The sequence below is a fragment of the Brachyistius frenatus genome, unplaced genomic scaffold (genome assembly GCF_029030835.1).
Source record: "Brachyistius frenatus isolate BFR_SWC_R1_liver_20210118 unplaced genomic scaffold, ASM2903083v1 Contig_6, whole genome shotgun sequence".
Classification (NCBI taxonomy): domain Eukaryota; kingdom Metazoa; phylum Chordata; class Actinopteri; family Embiotocidae; genus Brachyistius; species Brachyistius frenatus.
In genome coordinates this window covers 9,148,561-9,175,438 of record NW_027210605.1, presented here as the reverse complement: position 1 = coordinate 9,175,438, position 26,878 = coordinate 9,148,561, and the positions used below count along the sequence as shown (strand labels likewise).

General features: G+C 41.0%; 2 protein-coding genes across 3 annotated transcripts; one reads left to right on the top strand and one right to left on the bottom strand.

Moving 5' to 3' along the window:
• The first annotated feature begins 711 nt into the window (after nt 1-711).
• Nucleotides 712-16,412, top strand: ccdc30 (coiled-coil domain containing 30). The gene is made up of 27 exons (XM_069689078.1): nt 712-1,595; nt 3,719-3,901; nt 4,107-4,227; nt 4,507-4,697; nt 4,914-4,973; nt 5,150-5,212; nt 5,876-6,032; nt 6,414-6,485; nt 7,234-7,349; nt 7,439-7,551; nt 7,659-7,851; nt 8,094-8,192; nt 8,519-8,647; nt 8,792-8,929; nt 9,263-9,441; nt 9,652-9,919; nt 10,238-10,360; nt 10,804-10,974; nt 11,223-11,432; nt 11,986-12,143; nt 12,301-12,466; nt 13,022-13,143; nt 13,243-13,384; nt 13,637-13,773; nt 14,166-14,283; nt 14,756-14,820; nt 14,924-16,412. Exons 1-27 carry the CDS (start codon nt 1,581-1,583, stop codon nt 15,132-15,134), a joined length of 3,720 nt encoding a protein of 1,239 aa, XP_069545179.1. The 5' UTR covers nt 712-1,580; the 3' UTR covers nt 15,135-16,412.
• An 83-nt stretch (nt 16,413-16,495) lies between these two features.
• znf362b (zinc finger protein 362b) lies at nt 16,496-26,310 on the bottom strand. Of its 2 annotated transcripts, none has more exons than XM_069689076.1 (9): nt 26,048-26,310; nt 23,735-23,798; nt 23,191-23,452; nt 22,441-22,545; nt 21,295-21,613; nt 20,580-20,804; nt 19,569-19,647; nt 19,316-19,474; nt 16,496-18,740 (listed from the first exon to the last, which is right to left on the bottom strand). In XM_069689076.1, the coding sequence occupies exons 2-9, from the start codon at nt 23,795-23,797 to the stop codon at nt 18,624-18,626; spliced, it is 1,329 nt and encodes a 442-aa protein (XP_069545177.1). In that variant the 5' UTR covers nt 23,798; nt 26,048-26,310; the 3' UTR covers nt 16,496-18,623. The 2 variants fall into 2 exon arrangements, with proteins under 2 accessions (XP_069545177.1, XP_069545178.1); XM_069689077.1 differs by having other exon boundaries at nt 23,191-23,425; nt 26,048-26,309.
• Nucleotides 26,311-26,878: the final 568 nt, after the last annotated feature.

Sequence of the window (26,878 nt, the reverse complement as noted above, 5' to 3'; positions counted from 1 at the left end):
TTTTATTTTAGAGGTAAATCATTATATATAGCCTGTGTATATATTATCATAATAATAATAATAATTGGCCTATGAAAAAAGGTAATTGAGTTAAGTGCTAAACACAATTCTGTTCGTTCAACTTCCAGAAGGAATAAAGAAAACAGTTGGTCGCCATCTGCTGTTCACATCTAGTGACTAATGAGAAAATCTTAATCAAAGCAATATGAACTGACAGTGAATAAAGAATGACACTGATTAGGATAGCATGTATTAAAACCTCTATGATTTGGACAGATTACCTTTTTTGAGTTGCCTGATTGACAAAAACTAAACTATTTTTTAAGGTCGTTCAATTGCCATAAACATCATTTTGGGCTAAATCCCTGGGTGAACCTTATCCCGATTAGATAATCTCCTTGGAGTGATTACTTTATTTACAACAGTTGTTATTTACAACAACAATATTCCTTGGGATATTATTTTACCAATAAAAAAAAAATTAAAAAAAATACACAAGCACCGCAGTTGATTGGTTGCGACCTTTCCTGATCGATTGTCCCCTGCTTCGTCTGGATGGTACGGTCCGTTGCCTAGGTGCCAGCAGAAGCCAATCCACTCCGCCACGCCTGTCGGCAGCATTGGGCTTTCCTTTCGCTGTTACTCTTTGAAAGGTGGGTACAACTTTTACTGTGCAATGCATCGCTCAGCTTCACCGCCCTGGAGACGCTGGGGTTTAAACAGGAGTCCTGAGATATCACAACGAAGTCCTTAACGGAGTCCAACCGGTTGCTGCGAAACGGCCACTGGGAAAAAAAAGAGAAAAGCTACGGCTACTGTTAGCGAGCTAGCGTCAGCGTGATGTTAAGTATGCTGTGGTAACTTTGGAGCTAACTTTGCTAACTAGCGAACACGGCGGGGAGTCACATTTGTCGGGTTGGGTTAGTTGCCAGTTTATTAACAAATCCCGTTTTCATAACAAATATGTGGTTAGCAGGGAGCTTGGCCAAAGCGGCTGCTGTCCTACTAAACCTCTCGTTTGCTCCTCCTCGTCAGACATTTTGGAAACAACGCTGAGCCAACAGGGGAAACAAAGATTTTAATTAAGTGAAAGTAGTCACTCTTAAAGATACAAAAAAAACAACTAGTGGCACTGTCTACAATGCAGGAAATAAGTATCAATCATGTTGCTAATTGCATCACTCCCAAATGCAGGAGGGGAAGCTCAGGCGCAAGAACTGTTAACTTGAATGTTTATGTTAAAATATTAATTTAAGACAAAGCAACAGACCAAACGGAGCTAATCAGATGTAATGTGTCTTAGTTGTTAAACCGTATGAGGCTGATGTAGGGAAGCTCTCAGCTTGTGACTGCACGTCCTAACATGACTTGACAGCATTGTTCTGAAGAGTTTCATCTTATTTTTGTTTTGCAGTTGAAGTCAAGGACACCAGACTGGTCCCGGATGGATTACAGTCACAATGAGTTGTGTTCTGTGGGACACCGTGTCGTCAGGATTGTTCTTCGAGATCAGTATTTCCACCCCTAAGGAGAAAGTTCATCACTCACAGATGCAGCTTTGCCAAACTTAATGCTTGACAATGGATCATGAAGAGGTAACACTCACTCCTCACAAACGCAGCAGTGCCAGTCACTGTTTAGATGCTTTGTACACAATAAAGTGTTATTATTGTTTTAGGCTACACAGTTTGTGACAGTGTTGTTTTTCTCCGAGGTCCCCCCCCCCTCCTCTGGTTGCAGTATCTGCTGGCATTTTTAATTTGTGTTCAATTTAACAGATTTAGGTAAATGTAAAAAACTGTTGATTTACATGCAACAGTGGCTGTTGGTGACAATATAGTTGATCTCGCATCCATTGATATAACAAAACCACAGTTTTAGGATGGTGTTTGTAATTTGTGTCTGATCTTTGAGTCATTTATTTCACAGGCTCATAGATCGTAGTGATGTTTAAGTACAACAGGCACATAAGAACTGATGCCTAGCCTGTGACAATGGGCTGCATGTTGTTGGAGCCGTGGCAGCCTGACAGAGTCATCTGAAGGCTGCACAGGTGCTGCTCAGGTTACAAGTCCTACAAAGTACAGTATTGAATTCTGCAACAGGTGTTTAGTGGTGGCATGCCACTCTGACGCTGTGTGTCTGTTAATAGATCAGTTTTCAGCAAGACTGACAACCTTGATGTCGACCAGTTTTGTTAATAAGTTAGTTAGCTGTCATATTACATTACATTTCATTTAGCTGACGCTTTTATCCAAAGCGACTTACAATAAGTGCATTTCAACCATGAGGGTACAAAACCAGAACAACAGGAATCAAGAAAATACAATTTCTTCCAGAAAGCCAAACTACAAAGTTCTATCAGTAAGATGCATTTTCAGTGCTACTAAAGTTCTACTGTTCAAGGTAAAGTCTGGAGGTGTGTTTTTAGTTTGTGGTGGAAGATGTACAGAGTTTCTGATGTCCTTGGGGAGCTCATTCCACCATTTAGGAGTCAGAACAGCAAACAGTCGTGATTTTGTAGAGTGTTTAGCTCAGTGAGGAGCAACAAGCCGATTGGTAGAAGCAGAGCGGAGGGAGCGGGCTGGGATGTAAGGTTGGACCATGTCCTGGATGTAGACTGGACCCAACCTGTTCGCAGCACGGTACGCAAGTACCAATGTCTTGAAACGGATGCGGGCAGCTACTGTTAACTAGAGAAGGGAGCGGAGGAAGAGGAGGAAGAGGAGGAGGAGGAGGAGTAGGAGAGAATTTAGGAGGTTAAAGACCAGTCGAGCTGCGGCATTCTGGATGAGCTGCAGAGGTCGGATGGCGCTAACAGGTAGACCTGCCAGGAGGGAGTTACAGTCATCCAAACGTGAGATAACCAGAGCCTGGACCAGAACCTGGACCAGAGCCTGTTGTTGCAGTGATGTTGGCAGTAAGAGAGAGTTGACTGTCGAGTGTCATGCCGAGATTCCTAGCAGTCAGGGTTGGGATAACAGAGTTGTCCAAGGTATTAGTCAGGTCGAGGGTGGGAGAGTCTTTCCCCGGAAGGAAGAGCAGTTCAGTCTTGTCGAGGTTGATTTTCAGGTGGTGTGAGGACATCCACTGAGAGATGTCAGTCAGACAGGCAGAGATTCGTGCGGCTACCTGTGTTTCAGATCGGGGAAAAGAGAGGATCAGTTGGGTGTCATCAGCATAGCTGTGGTAGGAAAAGCCATGCGAGTGAATGACAGAGCCGAGAGAGTTGGTGTACAGAGAGAAGAGGAGGGGACCCAGGACGGAGCCTTGAGGGACACCCGTAGTGAGAGGACAAGGTTCAGACACAGATCCTCGGTTACCCGGTAGGTGCGGTCATTGAGGTAGGATGAGAACAGGCAGAGCCTGAGACACTGAGGTCCTGAAGGGAGGAAATAAGGATCTGGTGGTAATGTAATGTAATATCATATTGATTTGAAATGATTGAGAAAAGAGAAAAGAACAGCATAGAGACACAACACACATTAAACGTTGGGCTGGTTGGTGTCGCCGATTATTGAAGATCACAAATATGCAACTCTAGGTCCTGTGATACCTGAAGTAAAAAGCACAAAACTATGGGAGGGAGAAGAACAGCATAGAGAGATGACAAAAAATTAACAATAACTGCATTATGATACAAATGTGGGGGTAAAAAAAGAAAAAGCATCCTCAATAGCTGGTTACAAGACATTCAGTTCCTCCCCTGATTCTTCAGTTGTGGTCAGAGCAGGACCAGATTTCTAGGCGGCTTCAGGAGGATGGATTGCCACCAGAGGCTGGAGCGGAGGAGCGGCAGCGCCACCTGTGGCAGCAGCTGCTCAGCAGGGAGGCAAAGCTACAGTCAACCAACCAGGAGCTGCAGACCTTGCGTACGCAGCAGGCCACTGAGATGAAGGAGGTGAGACACTTCTTTGGTGTTTTCAGTTCACCAAATGTCCCAACAGTGTCACAGCTTTTTTTGACCTAACCAATTCCCAATAATTCACAACGTATAGTGTCTCCTCCTCTTCTTTGAAGCTATAGACACATTAAAGAGCTGTAGGGTACAGGACAATGACAATTTCTCAAAATGGTATTATTCTGTTTTTTTGTTACTTTGTCAGGTGGAGAGCTATGTGGCACATATTCGTGGGCTGTTGGAAGAGCGTGAGTGTCTGACTGCAGACTATGAGAGAGACAATGAACAACTGCGACACGAGCTTCTCCAGATCAGACACCAACAAGGTGAAATCAGTGCAACTGTTCAGCGTTAGCATTTTTTGCTTTGGGTTGTAGCCAAGCCTGAGTTACCAGATCTCCTAATTGGAGTATTTCAAACAAACCTCAGCTGACATTTTTTACTTTCCATGAATGTTATAAAATAATTTATACCAAACCATAATTTCTCTGATTTGGATATGAACTCGTGTGCATGCAGACACAGAGAGTTATCTTGTCTAAAATGTTCTTTCAAAATCTTTCTAAACAAACTAGTGACTCGAGGAAATTCCTTTTTTCTTCCAGAGATTCAGAGCAAGGAGCTGGCAGAGATGTTGGTTCAGGAGGACCTTGGCGAGATGGGCTTGAGCAGCCCCAGTGAGCAGGTGGCTTACTTGCTTGTGGAGAGAGCCACACTGCTAGAAAGGCTGGAGGCCGCTGAGAGGAGACAGGAGAATCATAGTCTCACTGGCAACTTAAAGGAGGACGACCACCAGGTAAAGGGCTGACCTACATGCATCGGGGACTGTTGCATTTCCTCTGAATGTCAGGTCTTCAATGGAAACAAGCCACCCAAGTGTCTTTTGAAATGCTTTGGCAGCTAATCTCGTACATAGTACTCGTGATATGTAACGGTTAACTATCCAGGGAACATGCAGGTAACGTATAAATGTGGTTAAGTGAGTCTCTGTCTCTTTGTGACACCTTGACAGGAGCAGATTCGCCATATGATGGGGGATGATATGCAGAAGGCCATAGATAACATGACGAAGGTGAGGTGTCTCTCATTTTGCTCTGGCTGAGTTACAAGTCTGAATGCATTCCATGTTTAACTATGTTTGTATAAAAGAACAACATAGTTTTGTTAATTCACAGAGGGTACAGGCTGATGGTTATATAGTGTCTGTTGTGATTCTGCACACACTGGTTTTCCCTCTGTTCATCCCAGAGTCCCTGGAAGAAGCTGTTTGGCCTGCGCAGGTCTGGTCAGAGCAAACACAATATTACCCCTGTAGGTTTACACTACACAGTTTATACTAACTAAGTCACTAACACTGGTGTTGTGATAAAGAATGTAACTGCGGCATCACTGGTTTGTTTCAAAGGGATGAAGCTTTTTAAAATACATTCCACGCTAACGGATGTGCCTTAATATCTGCATGACCACAATGATGCAGACAACCCTGCTTGTTTCACTACCACATCTGTGAATGTAATTTTCTAGTGGTGTCCTCTGAGCCTAACAGATAAAGTGCATACGACATAATGTCCACAGTTTGACTCCCTGCTGGATGGACCTTTGTTGCATGTCATACTCTATTCACCTCAATCATTTCCTTTCTGTTTCTATTGTTACTGTCAAATATACACAAAAAAACTGATTTAAAGAATATTATCTCTTGCAGATGAGCAGTAATGGCATGACAGGTAACAAACAGCATGTGTTCTTTTTGTCCCACTGGTTTCTCTATGCGGGTAAATGCTGAAATATAAGATTGTAATAATTCTCCCTGCTCATTTCCAGGCCTTCAATGATGATGAATGTCAGCCTCAAAATGCATGTCTCTTACAACTGCATGTCGGGTCACTTGCATTTCCAGCCTTAACTACCAAACTTCTTTCCTGCTTTTCTCCTGTTATTCTAACCATCCATGCCTCGTTCTTTATACGTTAGGCCCGTAATGAAGAGATTTCCAGAGAGCGAAATGAGCGGCAGCGGCTGGAACGGGACCTGGAAGAGGCGTCTAGGAGGTTGGCGATGGCTCATCAGGATATTCGCAGACTCACCAATGAGCTGGATGCTGCCAAAAACAACAACCTAGACCCAAGTGGTATGTTGACAAGACCTACAGTATGCATGCCTTGAAAAATTTATTTTGGTTGTGATGTTTTATAGACTACATGTGCCTGGACAATTTTGTATTGCATAAGCACTGAAAACGGCCCAATCCTGAAGGCCCAGATTTCTACTTGTAGCTCCATTCAATTAACTAGCCAGCTTGTTGTCTCTGAACTTTAAAATGTATTGTTGTGCAGAGTGGCTGTCATGTCTTCCTTTAATGAGTTATCAGTTACTTGTTACTCATCATCAGGTCAAAGATTTGGTTAATATACTTCACTTTTCATTTCACTTAGTAATCGGTGTTCTTTATGTAAGTACATATTAGTGACTATTATGCTTTATAGAATTACAACTATGGTTATAATTTTAGGGTCTGAGCTTCAAGGAACTGTTCAAGAAGTAGAAAACCTGAGGAAGGAAGTGGACAAACTGAAACACTGTGGTGAGACATTTTCTAGTGTGAACTTTAGTTTACTATTCTAAAATGCTGGCTGGCTAAAATTTGGTTTGTACCAGTAAGGTTGGATATTGTTTATATATTTATGGTTTAGGTTGTAACTATTGATTTTTAGTTGTATTTAATGTGTTGTGATTACATTTTCTTTTTTAAATTATTCAACAGCCCTTCACGTACAGATTAATTACACACCTAGCAACTGATATAGTTTTCAAAAACCGATTATTTTTTTTGTTGGTATTTTGTATTTCTTTATTTGTCTAGATTCAATCAATGTGGATATAAGTTACTGGTAGAGACACACTGCAGTACCTGACTAGGAAGTTGATTTAATTACACAACTTTTGTACTTCCCTTTTAATTTGGCATTATTGGAAATCATAAAAATAAACACCATAAAATAACCAGATGGATATCAAAAGACACAAATGTAAATCTAGTCCTAACTATAAATCATGTAGGTTTTCTTGACTGTGATTTTCTTTTGGGACTAAATAAGTCAATTTTAAACTCAAGTTTCTCAACAAATCCATTATTCTGGACAAACTGATCATCTGCCCTTAACAGTAATCGCCCAGTGTAGGTATTATCTTCATAATTATTTAATACAGTGCGTGTGTGTAAAACTTTGTTTTGAATTTGAAAATGCAAAACGAGAGAGAAAAATATAAATTTTCATGTGAAATGTACTTATGTTTTCAAACTCCATGGTCATGGTTTTGTCTCTCCACAGATATGTTGAATCTGCAGAGAGCCAAAGAGCAAAATGAAAAACTGGATGCTGAGAACAAAGCTCTGAGGGAGCAAGTGCGTGTTGTAGAGTCTGAAAAGAAGAATCTTCTGGACCAGGTTGGCATTTACTGAATTTCGTTATGAAAATTTAAACTCATAAAAGTTGTTGCAGCAGCTTTGCATTGTCTGGTGTTTTGTTTGTTCAGTTGACAATGAATGAAGACGCCAAAGAGGATCAAAAGGGAAAGAGTATTAGCAGTGAACCACAAAACACTCCGTCTGCCTTGTCAGCTCAAGAAAAGGATCACATTCACAAACGGTAAATACATTAATTCTTCAAGAACCACATCATGGATAACAACGTGACACATTTAAGTCGACATCATCAAAAGTACTTACCCCTTAATCACCATTGTTCTCTGTTAGGTGTCATGAGGCGGTGGAGGACGGGCTTGTGCAGGTGAGAGAGCTGCAACGGCAAATGCAGAGGCTACGCAAGCAACAGGATGAGCTGGAGGAGAGGAACGAGGAGCTGGAGGCCCTGATGGGAGAGACCCAGAACGCCAGCAAGGAGGAGAGGCATCGTCATGATGGAGAACTGGAGGGACTCCACAGGAGGGTAACGAGCAGAACTGAATTCTTACTCGACATCGCTTCATATTTTTTTTTTAACTTGATAAAGGATGGATAATTCACCTAATAACTAACCGGGTTCAGGAACATTTCTCAAAGAAGACAGCCCGTTTGACAGACATTTAAATAAATGTATGTCTTTAACTAGAAGAACACACAAAGTAGAATTTGGTACTGAAAACAGTCATCTTTCTTATGGCTGGGTAATAATCTAAACTGGCCACGCAGATCAAAAGCCTGGAGGCCGAGCTGAAGAAGCAGGATGCGCAAGAAAAAATGCAAAAAAATGGAGAAGAGGTCAAATCAACAGAGTCCTTCTTACATTTGGTAAGAAATTAATCACTTTTTAATATTATTAATGCTTCCACTTTAATTTTTTCACATTAGGGAGTAAACAATGTAGAACATTGTGGCTTGTACTCAAATTTAAACAAATATCTGTGATCATTAAAAGGTCCCCCTGAAGCAGAAAGAAGAGTAATACTGCTTTAAATGTAGCATAAAGTGTGTTTTAATTGGTTTTGGCATTTAGGAGTGGCAACAGGCCAATAAATGTGTAAATCCATTTACTTTCTTGTCCTATCAGCAGTGTGAATTCAGTGGCTCAATGCATCCTGTAAATGCTTTGTGCTCTCCTTTCTCCGTATATGAAGCACTTACGGGACAGCAGCCAGGAGAGACTGGCCCTGCTGGAGGCTCGTCTGACTGAGGAGAAGGACTGGAGGAAACAGCTGGAGTTAGACCTCAATGCTGCTCAGTCTGCCCTCAAAAAAGACAAGGATGTAAAAATCACACGAAGCAACAACACCACAGCTATACAACCGTGTGGAATTCATGTCACAGTTTGAGAAATTTAGCCCTGATGTAAAGAATTAACGTTTTATTTAAAATGACACAAACATGGTATTACTCCCCCATTCTCAAAGGCTTTGCAGATAGGTGAGCGGGAGCTAAAGAAACTGAGACTTGAGGTCAACAGCCTTCAGACAGAATGCCAACAGGGGAAAACGCTTATCAAGAGCCTTACCCAAGTCAAGGGGGAAAAAGCAGTTCTGGAGGAAAAGGTTGGTTTATTTTTTTTATGTCTGCTTTGTCTCTATGACGTCTTGAATAGGAGTCATTTTGACCATGATGAAACTGTCAAAAAGATTCCTTCTACAGAAGTAAATGATTATAAATAAGAGGAAGTATTTAAATCGGAATGAAACATTTTAAATATACTGTGGACATCCCAGCTTGAATGCATATCAAATGGAAACATGTAAACATAAGATGAAAATACTGTATATTGAGTGTCAACAAATCTAAATAAGCCTGACCACATGTCAACAAACATAATTATGTTGTTATGAATTGACAGTAGAGTTTCTCACCATCTTTCTGGCTGTGGCTGTCAGGTGGCTCAGATGGAGCGTGCCCACAACAGACTCCAGAGCGAGCTGGAACGCTCCAAGGACAGTAACCCGACCCAGGAGGACCTGAGAGGGAACAGGCTTCAGGTCGAGCAGCTGCAGGAGCAGGCCGACCGGCTGACCGCTGAACTCAGCAGCCTCCGGACAGCACATAACACCCTGAGGTGGTTTTCAGCTCAGATTTCAGAGTGTAAACAGTGCTGCTTCATGCGTAGTATTTTTGAGATACGTGGGTTGACATAGATCAGTGTTGGGAGGAAAAATGATAGCTCTGCTGTAGCTGGTTTATTTTTACAATATTTTTTTTTCATGGCTCAAGATAAGGCTACAACACTGCAGCTTACTTGATTTGCATATACTCGCACATTTTCCAGGGTTGAGATGTCCTCTGAGCGGCTGCAGATGGCAGAGCTCCAGGCCGAGCTAAGCTCCAGTGTTCAGGAGAAGCTGACAGCTGGTGGGGAAAGAGAGAGACTGGAGCTGGAGATACAGCGCATCAACAAGCTGCTCCAGTGGCATCAAGAGCAGCTATCCTTGACAAAGGAAGCACTTAGTAGAAGCCAGAAGCCTGAACTGCATACAGCTCATACAGACTCTAGACTTAGTCCAGTGGAGAAGACCAAGGATGAGTGCTTGGATCAGGTAGGACTGGTACCTTTGGGAAGGGTTAAAAGGCTCACATTAAATCCTCTTTTAAGACGTTAATATATGAGATGTTTATATGTTCAGAAATTTGGGCGATATAGATCGATAGATAGCGGAGGGTGAATCTCCTTCAATGTTACAGCTCAGATCAAAGTACAGCTGTTCAGCTCTGGCGTTCCTGAGTAAGGGACGAGGACACTTTTCTATAACTGACCTTTACCCTTAACTTACTTGTGAACGAAGGCAAGCAGAAAAGGGAATTTCCTCTGCCAAGATCATATATGATTCATATGTACATGTGTGTTGTGTTCATAGCTCTCAGATTTGAAGCAGGAGTTGAATCATCTGCAGAGGAAGCTGGGGGAGGAGCGGCAGCTGTCCTCTCAGCACCAAATGGCCTTTCAGGCTCAGGTCAACGAGGCTCAGGCACGCGTCAAGGTACATATGATCGTAACACATCCTCAACAACCATGTTGTTTCTGCAGTTTACTTCCTTTACATTCAGTATTTTTGTTTTTCAGTTTATTGTATAATTAGTTTTTCATGTTGCTGAATTTGACCTGATCTGAGTAACCTCACAGATCTGAATGACGTGACAATAATATGAACGAAAACATTCAAAAGTTTTTATGTTAGCGTGCCATCTTCCTCTCATTTAAATACAGAACAAATGCTGATTGATGCAAGCTGTACGTCTCACTGTTTCAGCGATGTTGCATGCTTTTAATAGAATGTGACTTTTTATTAGAATTATGGAGGGCACACGGGGTTTGCTTAATGATTCATAGCAGCCACGAACATCTTAGCTAGGGACTCTTGGCTACCTGCAGTCATCTGTACTCCTTTTAGCATAAACATCCCAACACTGTTCCCATCTTCAGTCCCAGGACTCAATGCTGAACCAAAAGGCAGAGGAGGCTAAACAGATGAAGCAAGACCTGCAGAGGGCCCAGAGCCTGTTCACCTCGGCAGAGAGAGAGCTGCGCTACGAGAAGGAGAAGAACATGGACCTGAAGAGACACAACACTCTTCTGGAGCAGGAAAAGCTAAAGGTTGGCACTTAATTGCAGCACATTTGGAATTCCCTGAATGCCTCTGACATTTACCACCTAATCATCATTTTAGTCACTTAGTCTTAGTCACTTCCCTGTAAAAGCGTCATGAGGAAATGTGTAACTGTAACGTAAAGTTCGACGGCTGAGACATACAGTATATAGAATAAATGGCTTAAAGTTTTTATTTTGGTGGTATAGCCTTTGTTTTTGTGTCCATGCTCTGATCACTCTTGTGTCTCCTGCAGCTTTGTGCAGAGCTGAAGCAGGTCCAGACCAAGCTGGTCCACGTGGAGCAGAAAGTCCAAACTCAGGCGGCTGAGTGTGAACGTCAGCAGCAGAAAATCAGGGACCTGGAGCTCGACCTGGCACGTAACTGCACAAACCGCAGCGCCACCACTAGTCTGCAGGAGGACCTGCAGGCCGAGAGGGCGCGGCTCATTGTGGCTGACAAGAAGGTCAGTTCTGCTGCAACAACTCGTAGCCTGGTGGTCCCGCGGACACACTACTGTGTTAAAGATATTAGCGATCAGGGTTTTGCTGCTGCAAAGTCCTGATTCCTCCGCAGGAATAAACAGTTTTATTATAATTCTGCTGTTAAATCTAAATCTCATGTTTGTTTGTTTTTTCAATCCAACATGTGTTTGGCTTTAATTTTTGATTACAACTTTCCCAAATAGGTAATCCCAACGTTAAGTGGCCTGTTTTTTAACCAGCTTTGTTAAGATGATTATCTCTGGTTGCCAATTTTAGGTTTGATTGAAGCGAGTTCACACAAAGTTAAACTTGTGATACAGACTCTTAGTGATTTGCCCCAACAGTTCCTCCTCTGTTGTTTGGGTTCTCATTACCAGTGAAAACCTGCATACTGACACCAATTGCCAACCTTAGAGACTACTTCTGTCAGACCTTTTTGGGAAATCCTGGCACACTCTGGAAATGAATGGGAGGTTGAGAACTCAAGTTTGTTTGTCTCACTGAGTGAAACCTGTGGCTCTGCTGTGATGAAAGGTGTTGGAGCTGCATCAGCAGCTAAAGAATGCCCAGCACCAGCTGCGAGTGGAGGAAGCTCGGGCCGGCGAGAGCAGCCGCATGGAGAGGGACAGCAGGGATCTGTCTGACACCTTGTCAGCCCTGAGAGCCCAGCAGCAGGAGGAGCACATCACCAGGTCACACAAATTGCAGGGCTGCTAGTAGTATGGCAATAATGAACTTTTTTTTTTTTTTTAAGTTTTAGGTCACAGTTGTGATCCAAATTATGTAAAAGCTGTCACCTAGTTTTGACCCTCCCTCCATCATCTTTTCTTTCTAACACTGCTTTCTCAGGAAGCTGTTAGAGCAGCGTGAGGAGGAGCTGCAGCAGCAGGTGCGTTCCCTGAGGCTGAAGGAGGCCTCGCTGACCAGGACAAACGCAGAGCTGAGCCACCGTGTCCAGCAGCTGGACACCCGCCTGTCCATCCTGGAGGCTGAGCTCAGCAAGGCTAGAGAGGAGGTGAGGAATGGTGGTCAACAGTTCGTCACATGTCACTGATGCTGCAGGGTTGAGGTGAAATTGAGGTGAAACTGTCACATCTTTTCAAAAATTCTGTGCAAATGTGAAGCACAACTTGGATCCACAGGTGAGTTTTCAGCCTGTGTTTTTTCTCAGATGTTTTTTCTGACATATTTTGAAAGGTTTGTACTCCCAAAGATAAAGTTATCATCTGGAGTGTAATATAAAGTGATAATTATCTGTGAGCAGTGCTGACAGCTCATATCCACAACATTGTTTGTACATTCTGTGAGATCGCTCACCTTATCTGTACTTCTGATTTAGAGTTGTGTCAAGATTTCAGTCAGTGTCTGCAACCCAGTAAATTTCCACAACCAGATTGATGCAATCTTTAACCTGCGTACACCGTCTTGACATTAAGCTGCAATATATTGTGTTTATACAGTGTATTGTAAATATTAGACTGCTTGTTTGTCAGAGGTATATTTATGTAATATATTGTATATAAACAATAATTAAAAACATTGAAATGTATGTGTTCTCTGTGTCCTCCAGGCAAAAGACAGCCAGAAGTCAAGCCACAGACTGCAGGAGGGGCTGGTGGTCAGTCAGCAGGAGTGTGAAAGACTGCAGGGGGACCTGCGGCAGGTTCTCCTCCAACTTGACGCACATGTCAGGCAAGACGCATAACAATTACATATAAATACAAATAAATAGTAATAATTGAGTCGCAGGAAGTCATTGCTTTTATTAATGTCCTCTTCTCCACCAACCAGGAAGTACAACGAAAAGCAGAATCACCACAAGACCAAGCTGTGTCAGGCCAAGCAGGTGTTTCTTAAAGTGACAGCACAGAGGGACTGCACCATCCAGAAACTGGAGAATGACCTGGTGCTGGCCTCTAGCCTTTCACATAAGGTCTCACACACACACACACACACACACACACACACACACACACACACACACACACACACACACACACACACACACACACACACACACACACACACACGCGCACACACATACGCGCGCACACGAAGCTGTCTAAGACCCTTTACGTCTAAATACTCCTCAAGTGATCTTTGCGCTTGAAAAATATTTTAGAAAGTCTCTCTGTTTCCTTTTTTTTTTTTTTTTCTCTCTTGTCCCCATACCGGTGGCCTTTAGGAGAAAGAGAGGATTCATACAGTGATGGAGGAAAATGAGAAGCTTTTGGGAGATAAGAGGGAACTGTTACGGAAGATAAGTGAGGCAGAGGAAATGGGCAGCAAAGGCATGAGGACTGCTTCCACAGTCCAACACAGGTATCCTAATAAATCACAGTTCTCACACATACATATACCTGCTAAACGGCAGTGTGAAATTTGCACGTTATGAAATCAAATTTGTTTTGTCATTTATTGATATTTCTAAACCAACAGCAGAAAATATCATTGTTAAAGAAAAATAACATGAATAATGAATGAAAGCTATACAAAACTGCGGCTGTCTAAAAATGAACCGTTGTATTTAATGAATACTATAAAAAGAAGTCTAATCTTTGATCTAAATTTATCTCTTAAAGTTTTTATTTATATTCCTTTTTGTCCTTCGTTGTCAGCCTAAGCTGTTATGAATCTCCACATTAGTGGGGACATAAAGGACATGTGGGTGAATTGTTAAGTTATGAGTGAGTGTGAACATTAATGTGTTCAAGGGTCAACGTCTTGGAAGTGGAGAATAGACAACTGCAGGACCGAACCCTGAAGCTCTCCAATCAAGTCAGTTCCTTAGAACGTGCCCTGAGGAACGTCCAGTCCTTCTACAGTTTGGAGGTAGAACCGTACACATCTTTATGCCTTAGTGGGGCATGCCACGCACAATTCTTTACTCTTTCACCTCATAAGAGATTAGTATAATAGAGCCGTAGGTTCACATTAAGGGGAAAAAAAAAACAAGAGGAGGACATGTTTTGCTTTTTCTTTTGGATTTCAAGAACAAAGTTGAGATGTCAAATTTTCTGCTTTATTCTCAAAATTCTGTATAAAAGAAATCTTGCTCCTCTGCTTTTTTCCCCCCCTTACGTGGCCCTATTACTCCATCTGAGATTACTAATATGCTATGAAACATTTCAAATGTAGGTTTTTGCCATTTTGCTGTAAATGGTAAAGGTGAATTCTATCACAACTGATGGTTTAAATGTAATAGAAGCGACCTAACTTAATGTAAAATGCTTGATATGCCCCTGTTATATTGTAATAAAAAACCTTGATGTTTTTGTTGATAATTGGTTCAAATGCCCAACAGAATGCCAAAAAAGGGCTCAAATCGGATAGTCTCTGTGACGGCATCTTGCATAAATCTGCGCTAAGGTAAGGCAGATTTGAGATGACTAATTGTTTGTTGAAATAATGTATTGATTGGCATTTGAATTTTGCGGGTTGGCATATCATCATTGTTTTGTCATGTCATCAGTCTGACATCAGGTACCTGTGACCCAATGGACATCCTGGACGCTATCTGTCGTGCCAAGGTGGGTGAGCGTGTGATGGTGGATGGCCCCCGGGCACCTTTCCCCACACACCATCCCTTAGAGCAAGGATACCTGAATCTAACCTCCCCATTGATTCCGCCGACCTCCACCGAAGGCACAGAGGAGAGCTCTGATGTCAATAAGCAGGTATGAGAGGTGCTACGGTAACGGTGTGGTTGTTGCCTTTGTTTGCAACAGTATTAGGTTGCACTACAGCAGCTGCCACTCACACTGCAGACAAGAATTTCACCACAATAATGAATAATATAGAGAATGCAAATCATTCTTGTTAAAAGACAGTAATAATGAAAGGGAGCTTCCACTATAGTTCTGCTCAGGGTGACATCTCTGTTGTATTTGAAAGCAGGTTCTTGTTTGGCTTGTAAGAACTGTATTTTGTCAATCAGATATTATTATTTGAATATTTGAAAGGAAACAGGATGCAATGTGAGATTTAAATTGGAAGCTAAACAAATGGCACAATTTCGTATGTGTGCACAACTGTGTGAAATGTGTTGAAAGCTCACGGAAATGATTGTCACGGTGTTTATTATGTAAATTTACATAGGTGAAAAAAATGTGCTTCACGCTTGTGCAGTGAATATCAAATAGACATTTCATGAAGGGATATTTGAATGAGACTCGTATAAACTGAGCACTTTAGAAGAAGTTTACTTGTGTTTACATTTGGAAAGTTGTAGCAGGGGAAAGCAATAGTAGGATATCAATAGTATGGATTTCCTGTTTCCCATTTTTTTTTTTTTTTTTTTTTTATCTTGGCAGTGTTTTAGTGCCTAAAATGTCAATGATGTATATTTATAGTTTTACCCATGTCAAAAAAAAAAAAAAAAAATCACATCAGCATTTTTTCCAGATGCCAATGCATACTGAAATCATATATAACATCTAAAATGTTGTGAACCCATTTCATGTCTGCTTCATTCTGAGGTAGGTCACCCCTAAAGCTTGCTCGGTGCAGCCACTTCAGTATTTACGACGTGCAACTTTGCTTGTAGTTTCTGAAAATCAAAGCATCCACAGGAGTTCTTTGTCTATTTAGATTTTCCGTCAACCTCAAAGGTTTCCAGTCAGGAAGTACTTGTACTTAAGCTACAAAGGCCATTAGTAGAGAGGCACGTGTGCTGTGTACATGGTATTAAAGACATATACCACTATTATTATTTTGTATCAATAATAGTTACACACAATGGAAACCATTATCTTCAGTTGTGTCTTCAATGTGCCTGAAACGATGAAGTGTTGAACTTTATCTTGCTGCTGCGTGAATACGTCTCATAAAAAAAGCCTGTTTGATAAAGATAGAAGCTGACTTGTGATAAATAGGAAACTTTGACTTTTGTTGTATTTGTAAGAGATTTTTTTAAACATAAAACTATTTTCATAAATAAAAAAGATAAATTACAAATGTTATGCTTGTTTTCGTCATTACATCTCATTGCAATATCAGATCTGTTGGCAGACACAGTTTTTAGGACAAATGAAGAAATCAGTGATTCATTAATTTATAACAGTCTGTTTATTAAACAAGGTAAAGATACAAAGCTTTTTTTTCCTTTTTTTAAACATTGATAACCTTAGTTGAACTTCTCAGTCTTGGCTGTGCATATTTAGTCGTCTAGAAACTGTATATGAAACCACAATGCAAGACAGGAAAAAGTGTAATAAATCTACGCAATATCTTTTCATAGAGAACATGGGTTAAACAGTTATACAGATTACAGCTCAGGAACTCCATGCGGAAGGAAAAATAAATCAAAATGTTTACACGACTGAATACTGCAGAACACAATACAGAGTAATGGAAATGGGATGATGGAACAGTTAAGGCTTACATGTAAGTAACTCATATAAAACATGAATATTAATAACATACAGGTAGACTAAAATAATTACAGTTACATAAACTTTTACAAAACCCAAACAGAACATGTTTATGAAAACTTAAAAATAGGTACTATAAATGAGTAACATGTTTTACAGTACAGCAACATGTACATTTTCCCATTATCTCAAAAGAGAGAGTAAGTTGAAGAGGCAGGGTCTGTTGTTGGCGTTAAATGTCTGTTTTCAGGCCAGTGGCTTGAGTAATAAGTTTTTATTCTTTTGAAAACATACTATATACTGTATATGTATTTTACATTATTCTCAGTTCCATCTCAAACGTAACGTCTAGCCGTAGCACCTTTTCTGAAGTGCCCTGAAGAATACAGGGTGCCCTATTAGTACCATTCAGAGGTTACCATTACAGTAAAAAATACAACAAACAATACTGTGTACAATTAAAAGAATACTAAGGAGAAAACAAAAAAGCAAAAGGAGAAAATTCACCTCTGCGTAAAAATAATATATGCCTACTGAATATGAATTATACTGCAGTTTATTCCAAATGGGTAAAGCTTATTAAAGATAGATATAAAAAAAAAAAAAAAAAAAAAGAAAGAAAGATAACTGGGTTAGAGTAACTGTACAATAACTTCACATTTTGGTCCAATGGTTGGGTTTAAAATTTACTGCTCAAGTAAAATTTTATTTCAGCTGAATTGTATTTTTAAAAAAAAGAAAAAGAAAAGGGCTGACACTGATACATGTGCAATGTACTCAACGAATACTTCTAATTCATGGAAATTAATATGTTTAAGCTTAACTGAAAGCAGACATACACCATTACATGCTTTGCTCTCTCTTAAAACCTCACCATATATGGCACTATCTACTGGGACGAAAGTAAACTGAAAACAAAGTAGCAGTGTTTTTTTGATCATGTTATGATCGTAAAGGTGCCGTAAAGGTGAACATCAAAAATGGAGTGGACAGAGTTTGGAAATAAAAAAAACAAAAAAAACATGAATCTTTCTTCCCTTCCATGTTGCTCTGTTTTGTTGCCTCCTCAGGTCAATTACACAACTCCTCAATACAATCATGAAATGTTTCAATTGTCATCTACCGATTGCCTTTCTTCAAATTTAGATGACCCTGTACTTGCACGAACATGTGAATAAAAACAAAGTAAGTAACACAAAAGACTGTTATTTGTACACAGTCGGTACTCTTAGCTGCCACAAGTAATGCCCTTTGGCATTTTACCATCCGACAAGATTGAAACAATTTGAGCCAAAACCACAAGGCCTAAAAGTGCTTTAAGATTATCTTTGGATGTCTCCAGAATACACCCAGCAAACGTTTTCTTTTCACTTTCAATTCTTTAAAAGGGCAAATATCATCTGGCACATTTTGGAAACCCATTTCATGGAAGAGGGAAAAAAACAACAAAAACATTTCTAACGGCCAATGCATCCAGCGGTTTACATGATGCTTACGAAAGTGCTTATTAAATCTGACGCAAGACATTCTTTGCCGCTCGAACCTCCTGGACAACATCTAGCTGTATTGTTACATTCACAAAATAACGCTGTGCTCTTTTTTTTTGTTTTGTTTTGTTTTTTGACAGACGGCCCGTGTCAAGACGGATGGAGACAGTCTGTTTACTGAATCTAACACTGAATGCTTATGTCAGCTGTCATAATGCTAATGTAAGCCTTATGTAGATGGCTGTGGGTGCAGGGCCTCATAAGCTCCACCCCAACGCCGACTCTGAATCCTGCTGCTGAATGACCCGGGAGCTCAGATGAGGGAGATGCGTATGGGGATGCTGGGGGACTCGGTCCTCTGGGGCGAATGGTGGCTCACTAGGTGCTCCACCACCGTGTGTTTGGACATGTGCTTCATAAGGTAGGTCTCCTACAAAGACGTGAAAATACACCAGATACAATTACTATACTATATATATTATATATAATATATATATATATTAAACAGCAGATTGAATAACAACAATAATAATAATAATAATAATAATAAAAAAGTTTTTTTCATCTTTAAAAGTTTAATTTCCTGAATTACTGCTTACTGAATTCCAATTTTTTTGGACATTTGACCCTTTTCTTAATCACATATTACCTCAAATGCTAACTGAGCTAATGTCAATGATTAAATACATATAACAAACCACAAGTACAAATTATTAAGTTAACTTGTACTTAGAATGACCCTGTGTGCAGAAATGAGGAGTGGACTCTATTAAATATATGTGAAAAAAAAGAAAAAAAAAGAAAACTCATGTCTTTTCTACATGTTTGGATTAGAGCAAGAACATGTTGAATTGGTGAAACATCCCAAGCAGGAAACATGACTATTTCTAGTTGAAGGGAGTAAGTGCATCATCAAATGCCATTGGTTATCAGCCACATGAACAGTGTCTGAAGGCACACTGAGAAAATCGAAGACAGCAAACAGATAAGCTGCGGTTTACTCACTGAGGTGTATGCCCGGCCACACATGCTACAGCAGTAGGCCTTAGCGTTTTTGATGGCATGCGCTGACAAGTGGATCTGCAGTGATGCAGAGTCTGAGTAGGCACGGTAGCAGTTAGGACATTTATACGGCTTGTCTTTATTGTGCTGCCTCTGGTGAGACTGTCGGGGAACAAACACAGACAAAAACTTTGGTGATTTTGAATGAACCTGTTAACTAAATGTTTTGAAGTAGTATGTAACAGTTGCGACTGACCTGGAGGTTAGACAGCTGGGTAAAAGCCTTTTCACATCCGGGGTGAGCACATTTATAAGGCCGATCGCCAGTGTGGATTCTGTGACAAACACAGCAGATAAGAAAAGTTTGATGGCAGAGAAGATTGCAGTTGAGTCATCTAAGGCACAGCAGCCCAATATGGGACCCGGGGGCCGAGTTTGGCCCTTACCTTCTTTGTTCTTGTCCCGTCATGAGATTTTACAAGCTAGTGCTTATTCTGCTTATTCTTCGGTGCTGTCAAATCGAAACCCTGATGACTGATACATTTTGTGAAGCTAAAAACGACATAATGAGTTTTACGGCAATGTACGGCACGCTGCTGTTCAGTTTCCCTGTTAAATTCCGTTGGCCTCAGTCTTTTCTCCAAAGAATGATGGTCTTCTCTCTCTGTCCTGCTGATGCTCGTGCTGTTATTGTCCTACTTCACTGACTAAATATTAAAGAGTCGTGTTTGAATTATTCCGAAATTTTTATTTAAGACTTAGAATGTTAATTTTCTGTAAAAATATATCACATTTTAATGAAATGTAATTTCATATAACATAAACATTTATTTTTGGCCTATAGCCCTTCATCCAGATTAACACATTTTTGGTCCTTCGATTTAGGGACCTCTGATCTAAGGTGTCGCAAACAAGATCAAAGTATATTCGTAATAGATTTTACAAACTTTCACTGCATATTTAAGAGAAGAGAAATAGCTAGAAAAGTGAAAAAACTAAAAAAAAAAAGGCAACATGTAACTAAACCAAAATCAAAATGCCCCATATGATTTGCATGAATTTGTTAAGGGATTTCTATAGACAACTTTTTTTTTAAATTTTTTAAATCTGTAAATATTAGTCATCTGGTAGCACTGAGTCAGATTCCAGATGCCCAGGTAAAGCTATAATATAGGCAATTAGCTGTATCTCCACAGAGGCTGTTTTTTTTGGTTTGTTTTTTTGGACACTAACTTTTCTTCTGCTTTGTGTTCACAGCTTGACCAACCTGGTGTGCTGCTGCAGGTGTGACAGCTGACGGAACGAGTTCTCGCAGTAGGAGCAGTGGTAGGGTTTGATCCCCAGGTGGATGCGCAAGTGCTGGGACAGGTAAGAGGCGTTGGCGAACGTCTTGGAGCAGTGGGGACACTTGTGTGGTTTGGCCTCTGTGTGGGACTTGGAATGAATCTGCATCTCTGACTTGGTTAAGAAGGTGAGCGGGCAGACTTTGCATCTTGGTGATGAAAAGAGACAGAAACACATACGAATGATCAGATCATGTGATTTTGGACAAGCTTAGCTTAGCTTAGCTCCACCTCCACATCACTACCTCATCCTGCTTGATGTCCAGGGAGTGTCAACCAAAGTTTGCATCGTTCATCCACCAGCTCTACATCACCACCACCGGTGCTAGACTTTGGGGGTCCTGTAGCTCATCGCCAATTGTTTTCTCTCATTACCACAACAAATAATGTGATACATTTCCAAATCGTAATTACTAAAGCTTTCATCCATTCAAGTGAAAGATGGCTCCATAAACTCTCAGTGAGTCTCAATAATCTACAGTTTACCTAAAACAAAACTTGTCTCAAGCAAATCCCTTCTGATTCTTTGCAGACTATAATTAACTCTGTAAACTGGCTTTGCCAGATCAGCACTAAGGTGAAATATCCTCCCCCCTGGGATGCAGGGAAAACAATAGTAGCAGCTTTCTTGTGTCCCACCTGTAGGTTTTGCCCTCTTTGGGTGCAATAGTGATGCAGCCTTGGTCAGCGAGGATGGGGTAGGGCACCACCAGCAGAGGACCAGATGTGTTTTCAGCTTTGATCTTCTTCCTTCCCCGAGGTGCCTTTGGTGGGGGACCCAACAGTCCTGCCAGACCTCCAACCTTCATGTGGTCCATGCCGGGACCGCTAGCAAGCCCAGAGATGATGTTTACAGAGGGGGCACCACCCAGGCGGTTCTGGCTGCTGGAGATTGGAGTGGTGGGGGTCAGGGCCTCTGAGGTGTTGTGGCTGTCGGGTCGAGATAAAGGAGCCAGACCTGAGGAGGGAGGAGCCAGAAGTTCATCAGCACACACGGCTACTACAGCACTAAACATGACTGTAGATGACTGTAGAGGCTTATGGATCATTTCAGGAACATATCGGTAATTTTTTACAAGTTATAGGTACTTTATACAGACATTTTTCAATTTTAAATGCAGGCTACTCAGTTTTAGCTTCCATAGTTTATATTTCCTACTATTGCAGGCAGCTACTGGCTTCTGTTCATTTCCATGACATAATTATCAGACTCATGAAAATTGCTTGAATTTGAACAGCCACTCAACTCACTTGATAGTCGTTTAAATATGTGGATAACAGCGCACATTTTCAGACAGTCTCTCCTGAGAGGCATTTACAGCGGTACATTTGTTGTTGCACACGAAAAGTGACAGAAATAGTCGTGTAAAGAATTAAAAAAAAAAAAGAGTTAAAACTCTGCAAACTTATTCTATCTCGAAAGAAAAGTAAGCTTGAATGTTGCATTGTTTGTTACAAAAACTGTCAGACATACCCCTCTCTTCATCCCCAACTCCTACAGTGTACCAGAGAGGTGTCCTCCCGTCTGACAAGTGCTTCTGTTGAAGTAAGCTGACCCCAAAAGTATCTTAGTATGTCCACATACAGAACGCTGAGTGTATTAGTGCAGTAAATAGTTCCCAGAGACTGTGTGTCCTTCACCTTAACTGTGAGTGTGTGCCCATCTATCATGACAATTGCTTAATACTTTGACTTATCACACTTCTGTCAATTTAAACAACACCAGAGACTGATCGTTTTACAGACCCCCCCACCCCATGTCAACAGACCGAGTGACTACAGTACCTGAGCGATGGTTGAGCCGGCCAGGTTGCTCCACGAGCTGTCTCATGTGCCAGTCTTCCCATAATCCCTTGGCCTTCACCGCCGACTTGTCGTCCATATTTCCATCTGGAAGGTATGAGGTGACGGCATTTGAAAAATTACTTGATGAAAGAAAATCATCATTAGACCTTTTATTATCAGTTAGAAAGGTTATGTGTCTCCACAGCTGCCAGACTGATGAGTTTTATGACTGATACTGAAATGATACAGTTTCAATACCTACCTAGAAATGTTTCTTTATAAAACCCTACATTTAACAAACGCTTCCCAGTCCAACGATGTCTAAATGTTATCGTTACATGAGCAGGGACTTTTCTTTGGAAAAAAACAGTAAAAGATTTGACGAGGTTATTTCTTTAACAAAAAAATATCTGAAGCAATGGAAAAAGTGTAACACCTGCACAATTAATCCAAAACCACAACTCCAACATTTAATCCAAATGTTTTGATCCAGCTTGGATTCGTCAGGTCAAAATTTCGCAGTATGTTTCGTGGCTTTTGGAGTAAGTATGCGGGCATTACTCACTTTCCATTCAGGCTTTTCGCTGTAGTCGCCTTGCACTTACGCGATGTGTGTATAATTACACCCCCTACTCAAAATTTGCAGGTATTTGACAGATTTCAGCACTTGATGCTACAGACACACCCGAGTCTGCACTCTGACAGTACGCAGGTCTAAAAAAAAAAAAAAAAATAAACTGAAGACTGTACCTGGTCCAGAACTGGAGGCGGGACGAGCATGTAGAGCAATGTCCGGCTGTCCAGAGCCCTGCGGCTGCTGGTGGTGGCCCGGCACCTGCTGCGGCTGAGGCTTTGGCATCGACATGCCATGCTGAGCGCTGCCATCCGGGGACGAGGTGGGCACCAGTAAAGACTGCTGAGAAGGAGTGGAGGTAGGCGGCAGGTGCAGGGGTCGAATCTTCTCAGCCATCAGCTGCTCCTTAATCTTGTTAATGAGGACCAGGTTATCCAGCTGAAAGGGTTAACGGGTCATGCTCAACAGAAAACAGCCACCGTGTGTGAATGTCGTTCATGCCCCCAAAACACATCGCAGGACAGAAAACGCTGACCAGCACGTAGTTCAAGTTTGACTTGTTTTTCTATCTATGAGAATGAACTGTGACAGATTCTCAGTCCGAGAGTTCGTTTCAGTGACGGACTGGCGCCGAATGGCTGAAAAGACATTCACACATGGAAATAAATGGCTATGAAAGGTGAAAATGTCCCAGTAATTACATGTAAAGAGTGGACTTACCTGGCCCGGCATGGAAGGTGGTGGCGGCCAAAAGTAGGGGTTGTTAAATCGAGGCTCTGCCATCCTGAAGTGAGCGACATTTATATTAGTCATGTTCAAAAGTTATACTTGATGAGCTGAAGTCTTACTACACATTTGTCAGTCAGGCTAAGAGGAGGGCTCAGGATGCAAAGCATTGTTTTTGTAAACTGTTTAAAAGTGTTTTAATACTGTGAACAAAATCTGTGGGCAGACAGAATTAAAGCTGACAGATAAGCAGACCTTAACGGAGAAAATCTAAATTCTGACATCTGAACCACGTGCACCGCGCAAGGTTTGTTTTCTGTCAAAAAGATGAGCATTTTCTTTCAAGTTCATACATTTCATTAGTTTCCATAAAATTCAGTTATTGGTCTGCATGCACTATTATGCTTAATCTCGTAATTTTAGTGCTCAAAGTGCTTCACTTAATCAGATTTTTTTAAGAAATTTATTTTACAAAGTATCTGCAGACATCAAAAGGTTTTCACTTGTGTGTTTTGACTTCTTATTTTCTTTAGACTAAGCAGGGAGGGTCGAGACTGGGTTAACCCAGACTGTTTTTACCACAGGCAAGTGCCTTATACATTAATCTACGTTTAAAAAGTAACTTTCTTTTTGTCTTAAGGTTTTTATTGGCTTTAAAAACGTGTAAATATCCAAAATATATAGATCACCCACACAAAAAAAAAAAAAATAGACTTTTATAGTGATATTTCAAAATCTTGCCACATTGGATTTAACATTCAGCTTGACATTTAATGGTTGACCTTGAAAACCTACATACACATACAAAATCTTAACTCAAGGGATTAATTCACGGGATAGTCCCATCTTTCAACCGCACCTCAGAGTCTTCCTCAGGATGAGTTTGCTCATGACTAGCGGGCGGGGGCCATGACAACTGAGCAAACGCCATCCTCTGAGGAAGACCAGCAGTCGGCAGGTGAAAGGTGGCAAAATCAGAATCGGGTTAACTGCCACGTGCGTTTTCACATCCAGTGAATTTGTCTCGGTGAAGTGCTGCATAAAAATCCAAACAAGTAACGATACAAAATGACGAAAATACAACTAACACAAAAGACAGCTAAAGAATAAGTACAGAAATATGTACTAATGCAAACATATAAGCAGTATGTGTTGTGACTGTAGTAATACAACAACTACAATGAATTGTGTTAAAGTGATGAGTGCAATATCCAGTAAGTGGGCCTTGAGTTAGAATTTATTTTTAAAAATGCATTTAAAGATAATCTTAAGGACTCACAGTCACCTTAAAAAAAAAGACATAAATGAGTATATTTAAAAAAAAAATATGAATACAAGTGAGAACTGTCATTGGACTAACTTGCTTTTATTTATGATTATAGTTCAGTGTGTCTATATTAGGCATAGAGAGTGTCTTTATGAGCCAAACGGACACCTTTAGCTGAAACATATAAATGTCACCCAGAAATATTGAGTCACTTAAAAGAAGACATTAGTCTGGCAGGGCCTCACACGTTTAGCCTGGACATTAAGCTCCTCTGCTCCTTTTGTCTGAATTCCTGAAAATAAGTGGACGTCGCTTTAAATTTCCAGCTAATGGGGGAAAAAAACTTTGCCTTCCTTGACTTTTCGGACATGTCGGCGGTGAGGGAGCCCCTCCGGACTCGGACTGACAGAGGATTGAACGCGTCGACCCTCCCGGTGCGACTCAGACATTCTCAGACAGTTTTCTTAAAACATTTCCAGACAAAAGAGAAACAAAAATGGCAGCCTTATTTTTATAAGGCGGGACGCCATATTCTGCAGACCCCAAATTTTTTTAGGAGCATGAGCGTGTAGTCGTGAGGAGGGTGCTGGGGAGAAGGAGCGGCCGGAGACGGACACAAAGGTGTGTTTATCATGTCAAAGGCATGAATGATTGTTTACGGCGAATTGCAGGTTTGAATAGCCCGGCCTCCCCAGCTCTTAAAAAAACTGACACTTCCTACAACAACCATGCCCTGCAAAAACAGCACGGAAACCGACAAGCTGGACTCGTTACACCGATTAAAATAACCGTGGCGATGCGTAAAGGTCAAAACATAAGCGGCGCACAATGCCTCAGCTCCCGAAAGACGCTGTGCCATCTTAACCAAATGTCACTTTTAGGGCTGTTTTTTTTTTTTTTTTTTTTTTGTCACATTCTGTAACTTTTGGACGAATCAAAGGACAGAAATAGCATTTTGTGCACAACGCACACATCCGGGAGGCTTTCGCTTATCAGATCCATGCACAGCAGTGAAAAGACGAAAAGACATGCACAAATACCTTGTGTCCTGATTGCAGATACTGTCTTGCGAGTACAGCTATAATATAAAAGGTTGATGTTCTTTCTGCCTCCAGTCGGACCACCGCTTCCGGGTCGCTTTGTTCACTTCTGGGTGCTGCTGCAGGCTCAGTACAGTACAGACACAGGGAAATTATTCTGCTGATATGTGGCTTTGGATGTTTACACGACGACCCACTTTATTCCCGTTTAACAGGAAGCGCTTTCCCGATGAATCGTTAACGTTATTTCGGCGCATGTTTGGTTGGATTTAAGCTGCAGATCGGCAGCGGTGCGAGAAGAAAGCGGACATAGCAACGCAACAACGTGAAATACTCCCATTACAAAGAAAAGTACCGCGTTTTAAAATCTTACTTCAGTGAAATACTGAGTGCATCCATTAAAAGAAACCATGTTTGAATAATGAAATGCCAGGCTGTTAAATACCAAAGCTGCTCCGACGCTGTTTAATCTGCAGCATGCTGCATATTTTAAGAGCTCTGATCATCATCATTATATGTGAAATCTGAAACTGTAAAGAAACTGCACAGCGACATAAATATGGTGATGGTAAAGAAGAAAGTGGCCCAAAATTTAAATAAACCCAATCAAATAAGCCCAAATCAGTGTCTAAATTCCTCAATAAACACTGATGTCTTGATCTGCAGGTCAAAAAACAAGGTTCGCTGTTTACCCTTGTTAAACCAAGTAAAAACTATTTTTCATAAATACAAACAACATAACCAGACTGAATAAAGCCTGTCACATGCTTTGAAAGGCTAGCCTATAATGTAAAGAAAATATGGCAGGAGTAAAAACATTGAAATACATAA

What these genes read in the sequence shown, in the direction of transcription:
- znf362b (XM_069689076.1), bottom strand. Translation starts at nt 23,797, where the DNA reads ATGGCAGAGCCTCGATTTAACAACCCCTACTTTTGGCCGCCACCACCT. An exon ending in CACCTTCCATGCCGGGCCAG is followed by an intron (nt 23,453 to 23,734) that starts GTAAGTCCACTC and finishes TAACCCTTTCAG; the next exon opens with CTGGATAACCTGGTCCTCAT. An exon ending in AAAGAGGGCAAAACCTACAG is followed by an intron (nt 20,805 to 21,294) that starts GTGGGACACAAG and finishes TTCATCACCAAG; the next exon opens with ATGCAAAGTCTGCCCGCTCA.
- ccdc30 (XM_069689078.1), top strand. An exon ending in AGAAGAATCTTCTGGACCAG is followed by an intron (nt 7,350 to 7,438) that starts GTTGGCATTTAC and finishes TTGTTTGTTCAG; the next exon opens with TTGACAATGAATGAAGACGC. An exon ending in TGGAGCAGGAAAAGCTAAAG is followed by an intron (nt 10,975 to 11,222) that starts GTTGGCACTTAA and finishes TGTCTCCTGCAG; the next exon opens with CTTTGTGCAGAGCTGAAGCA.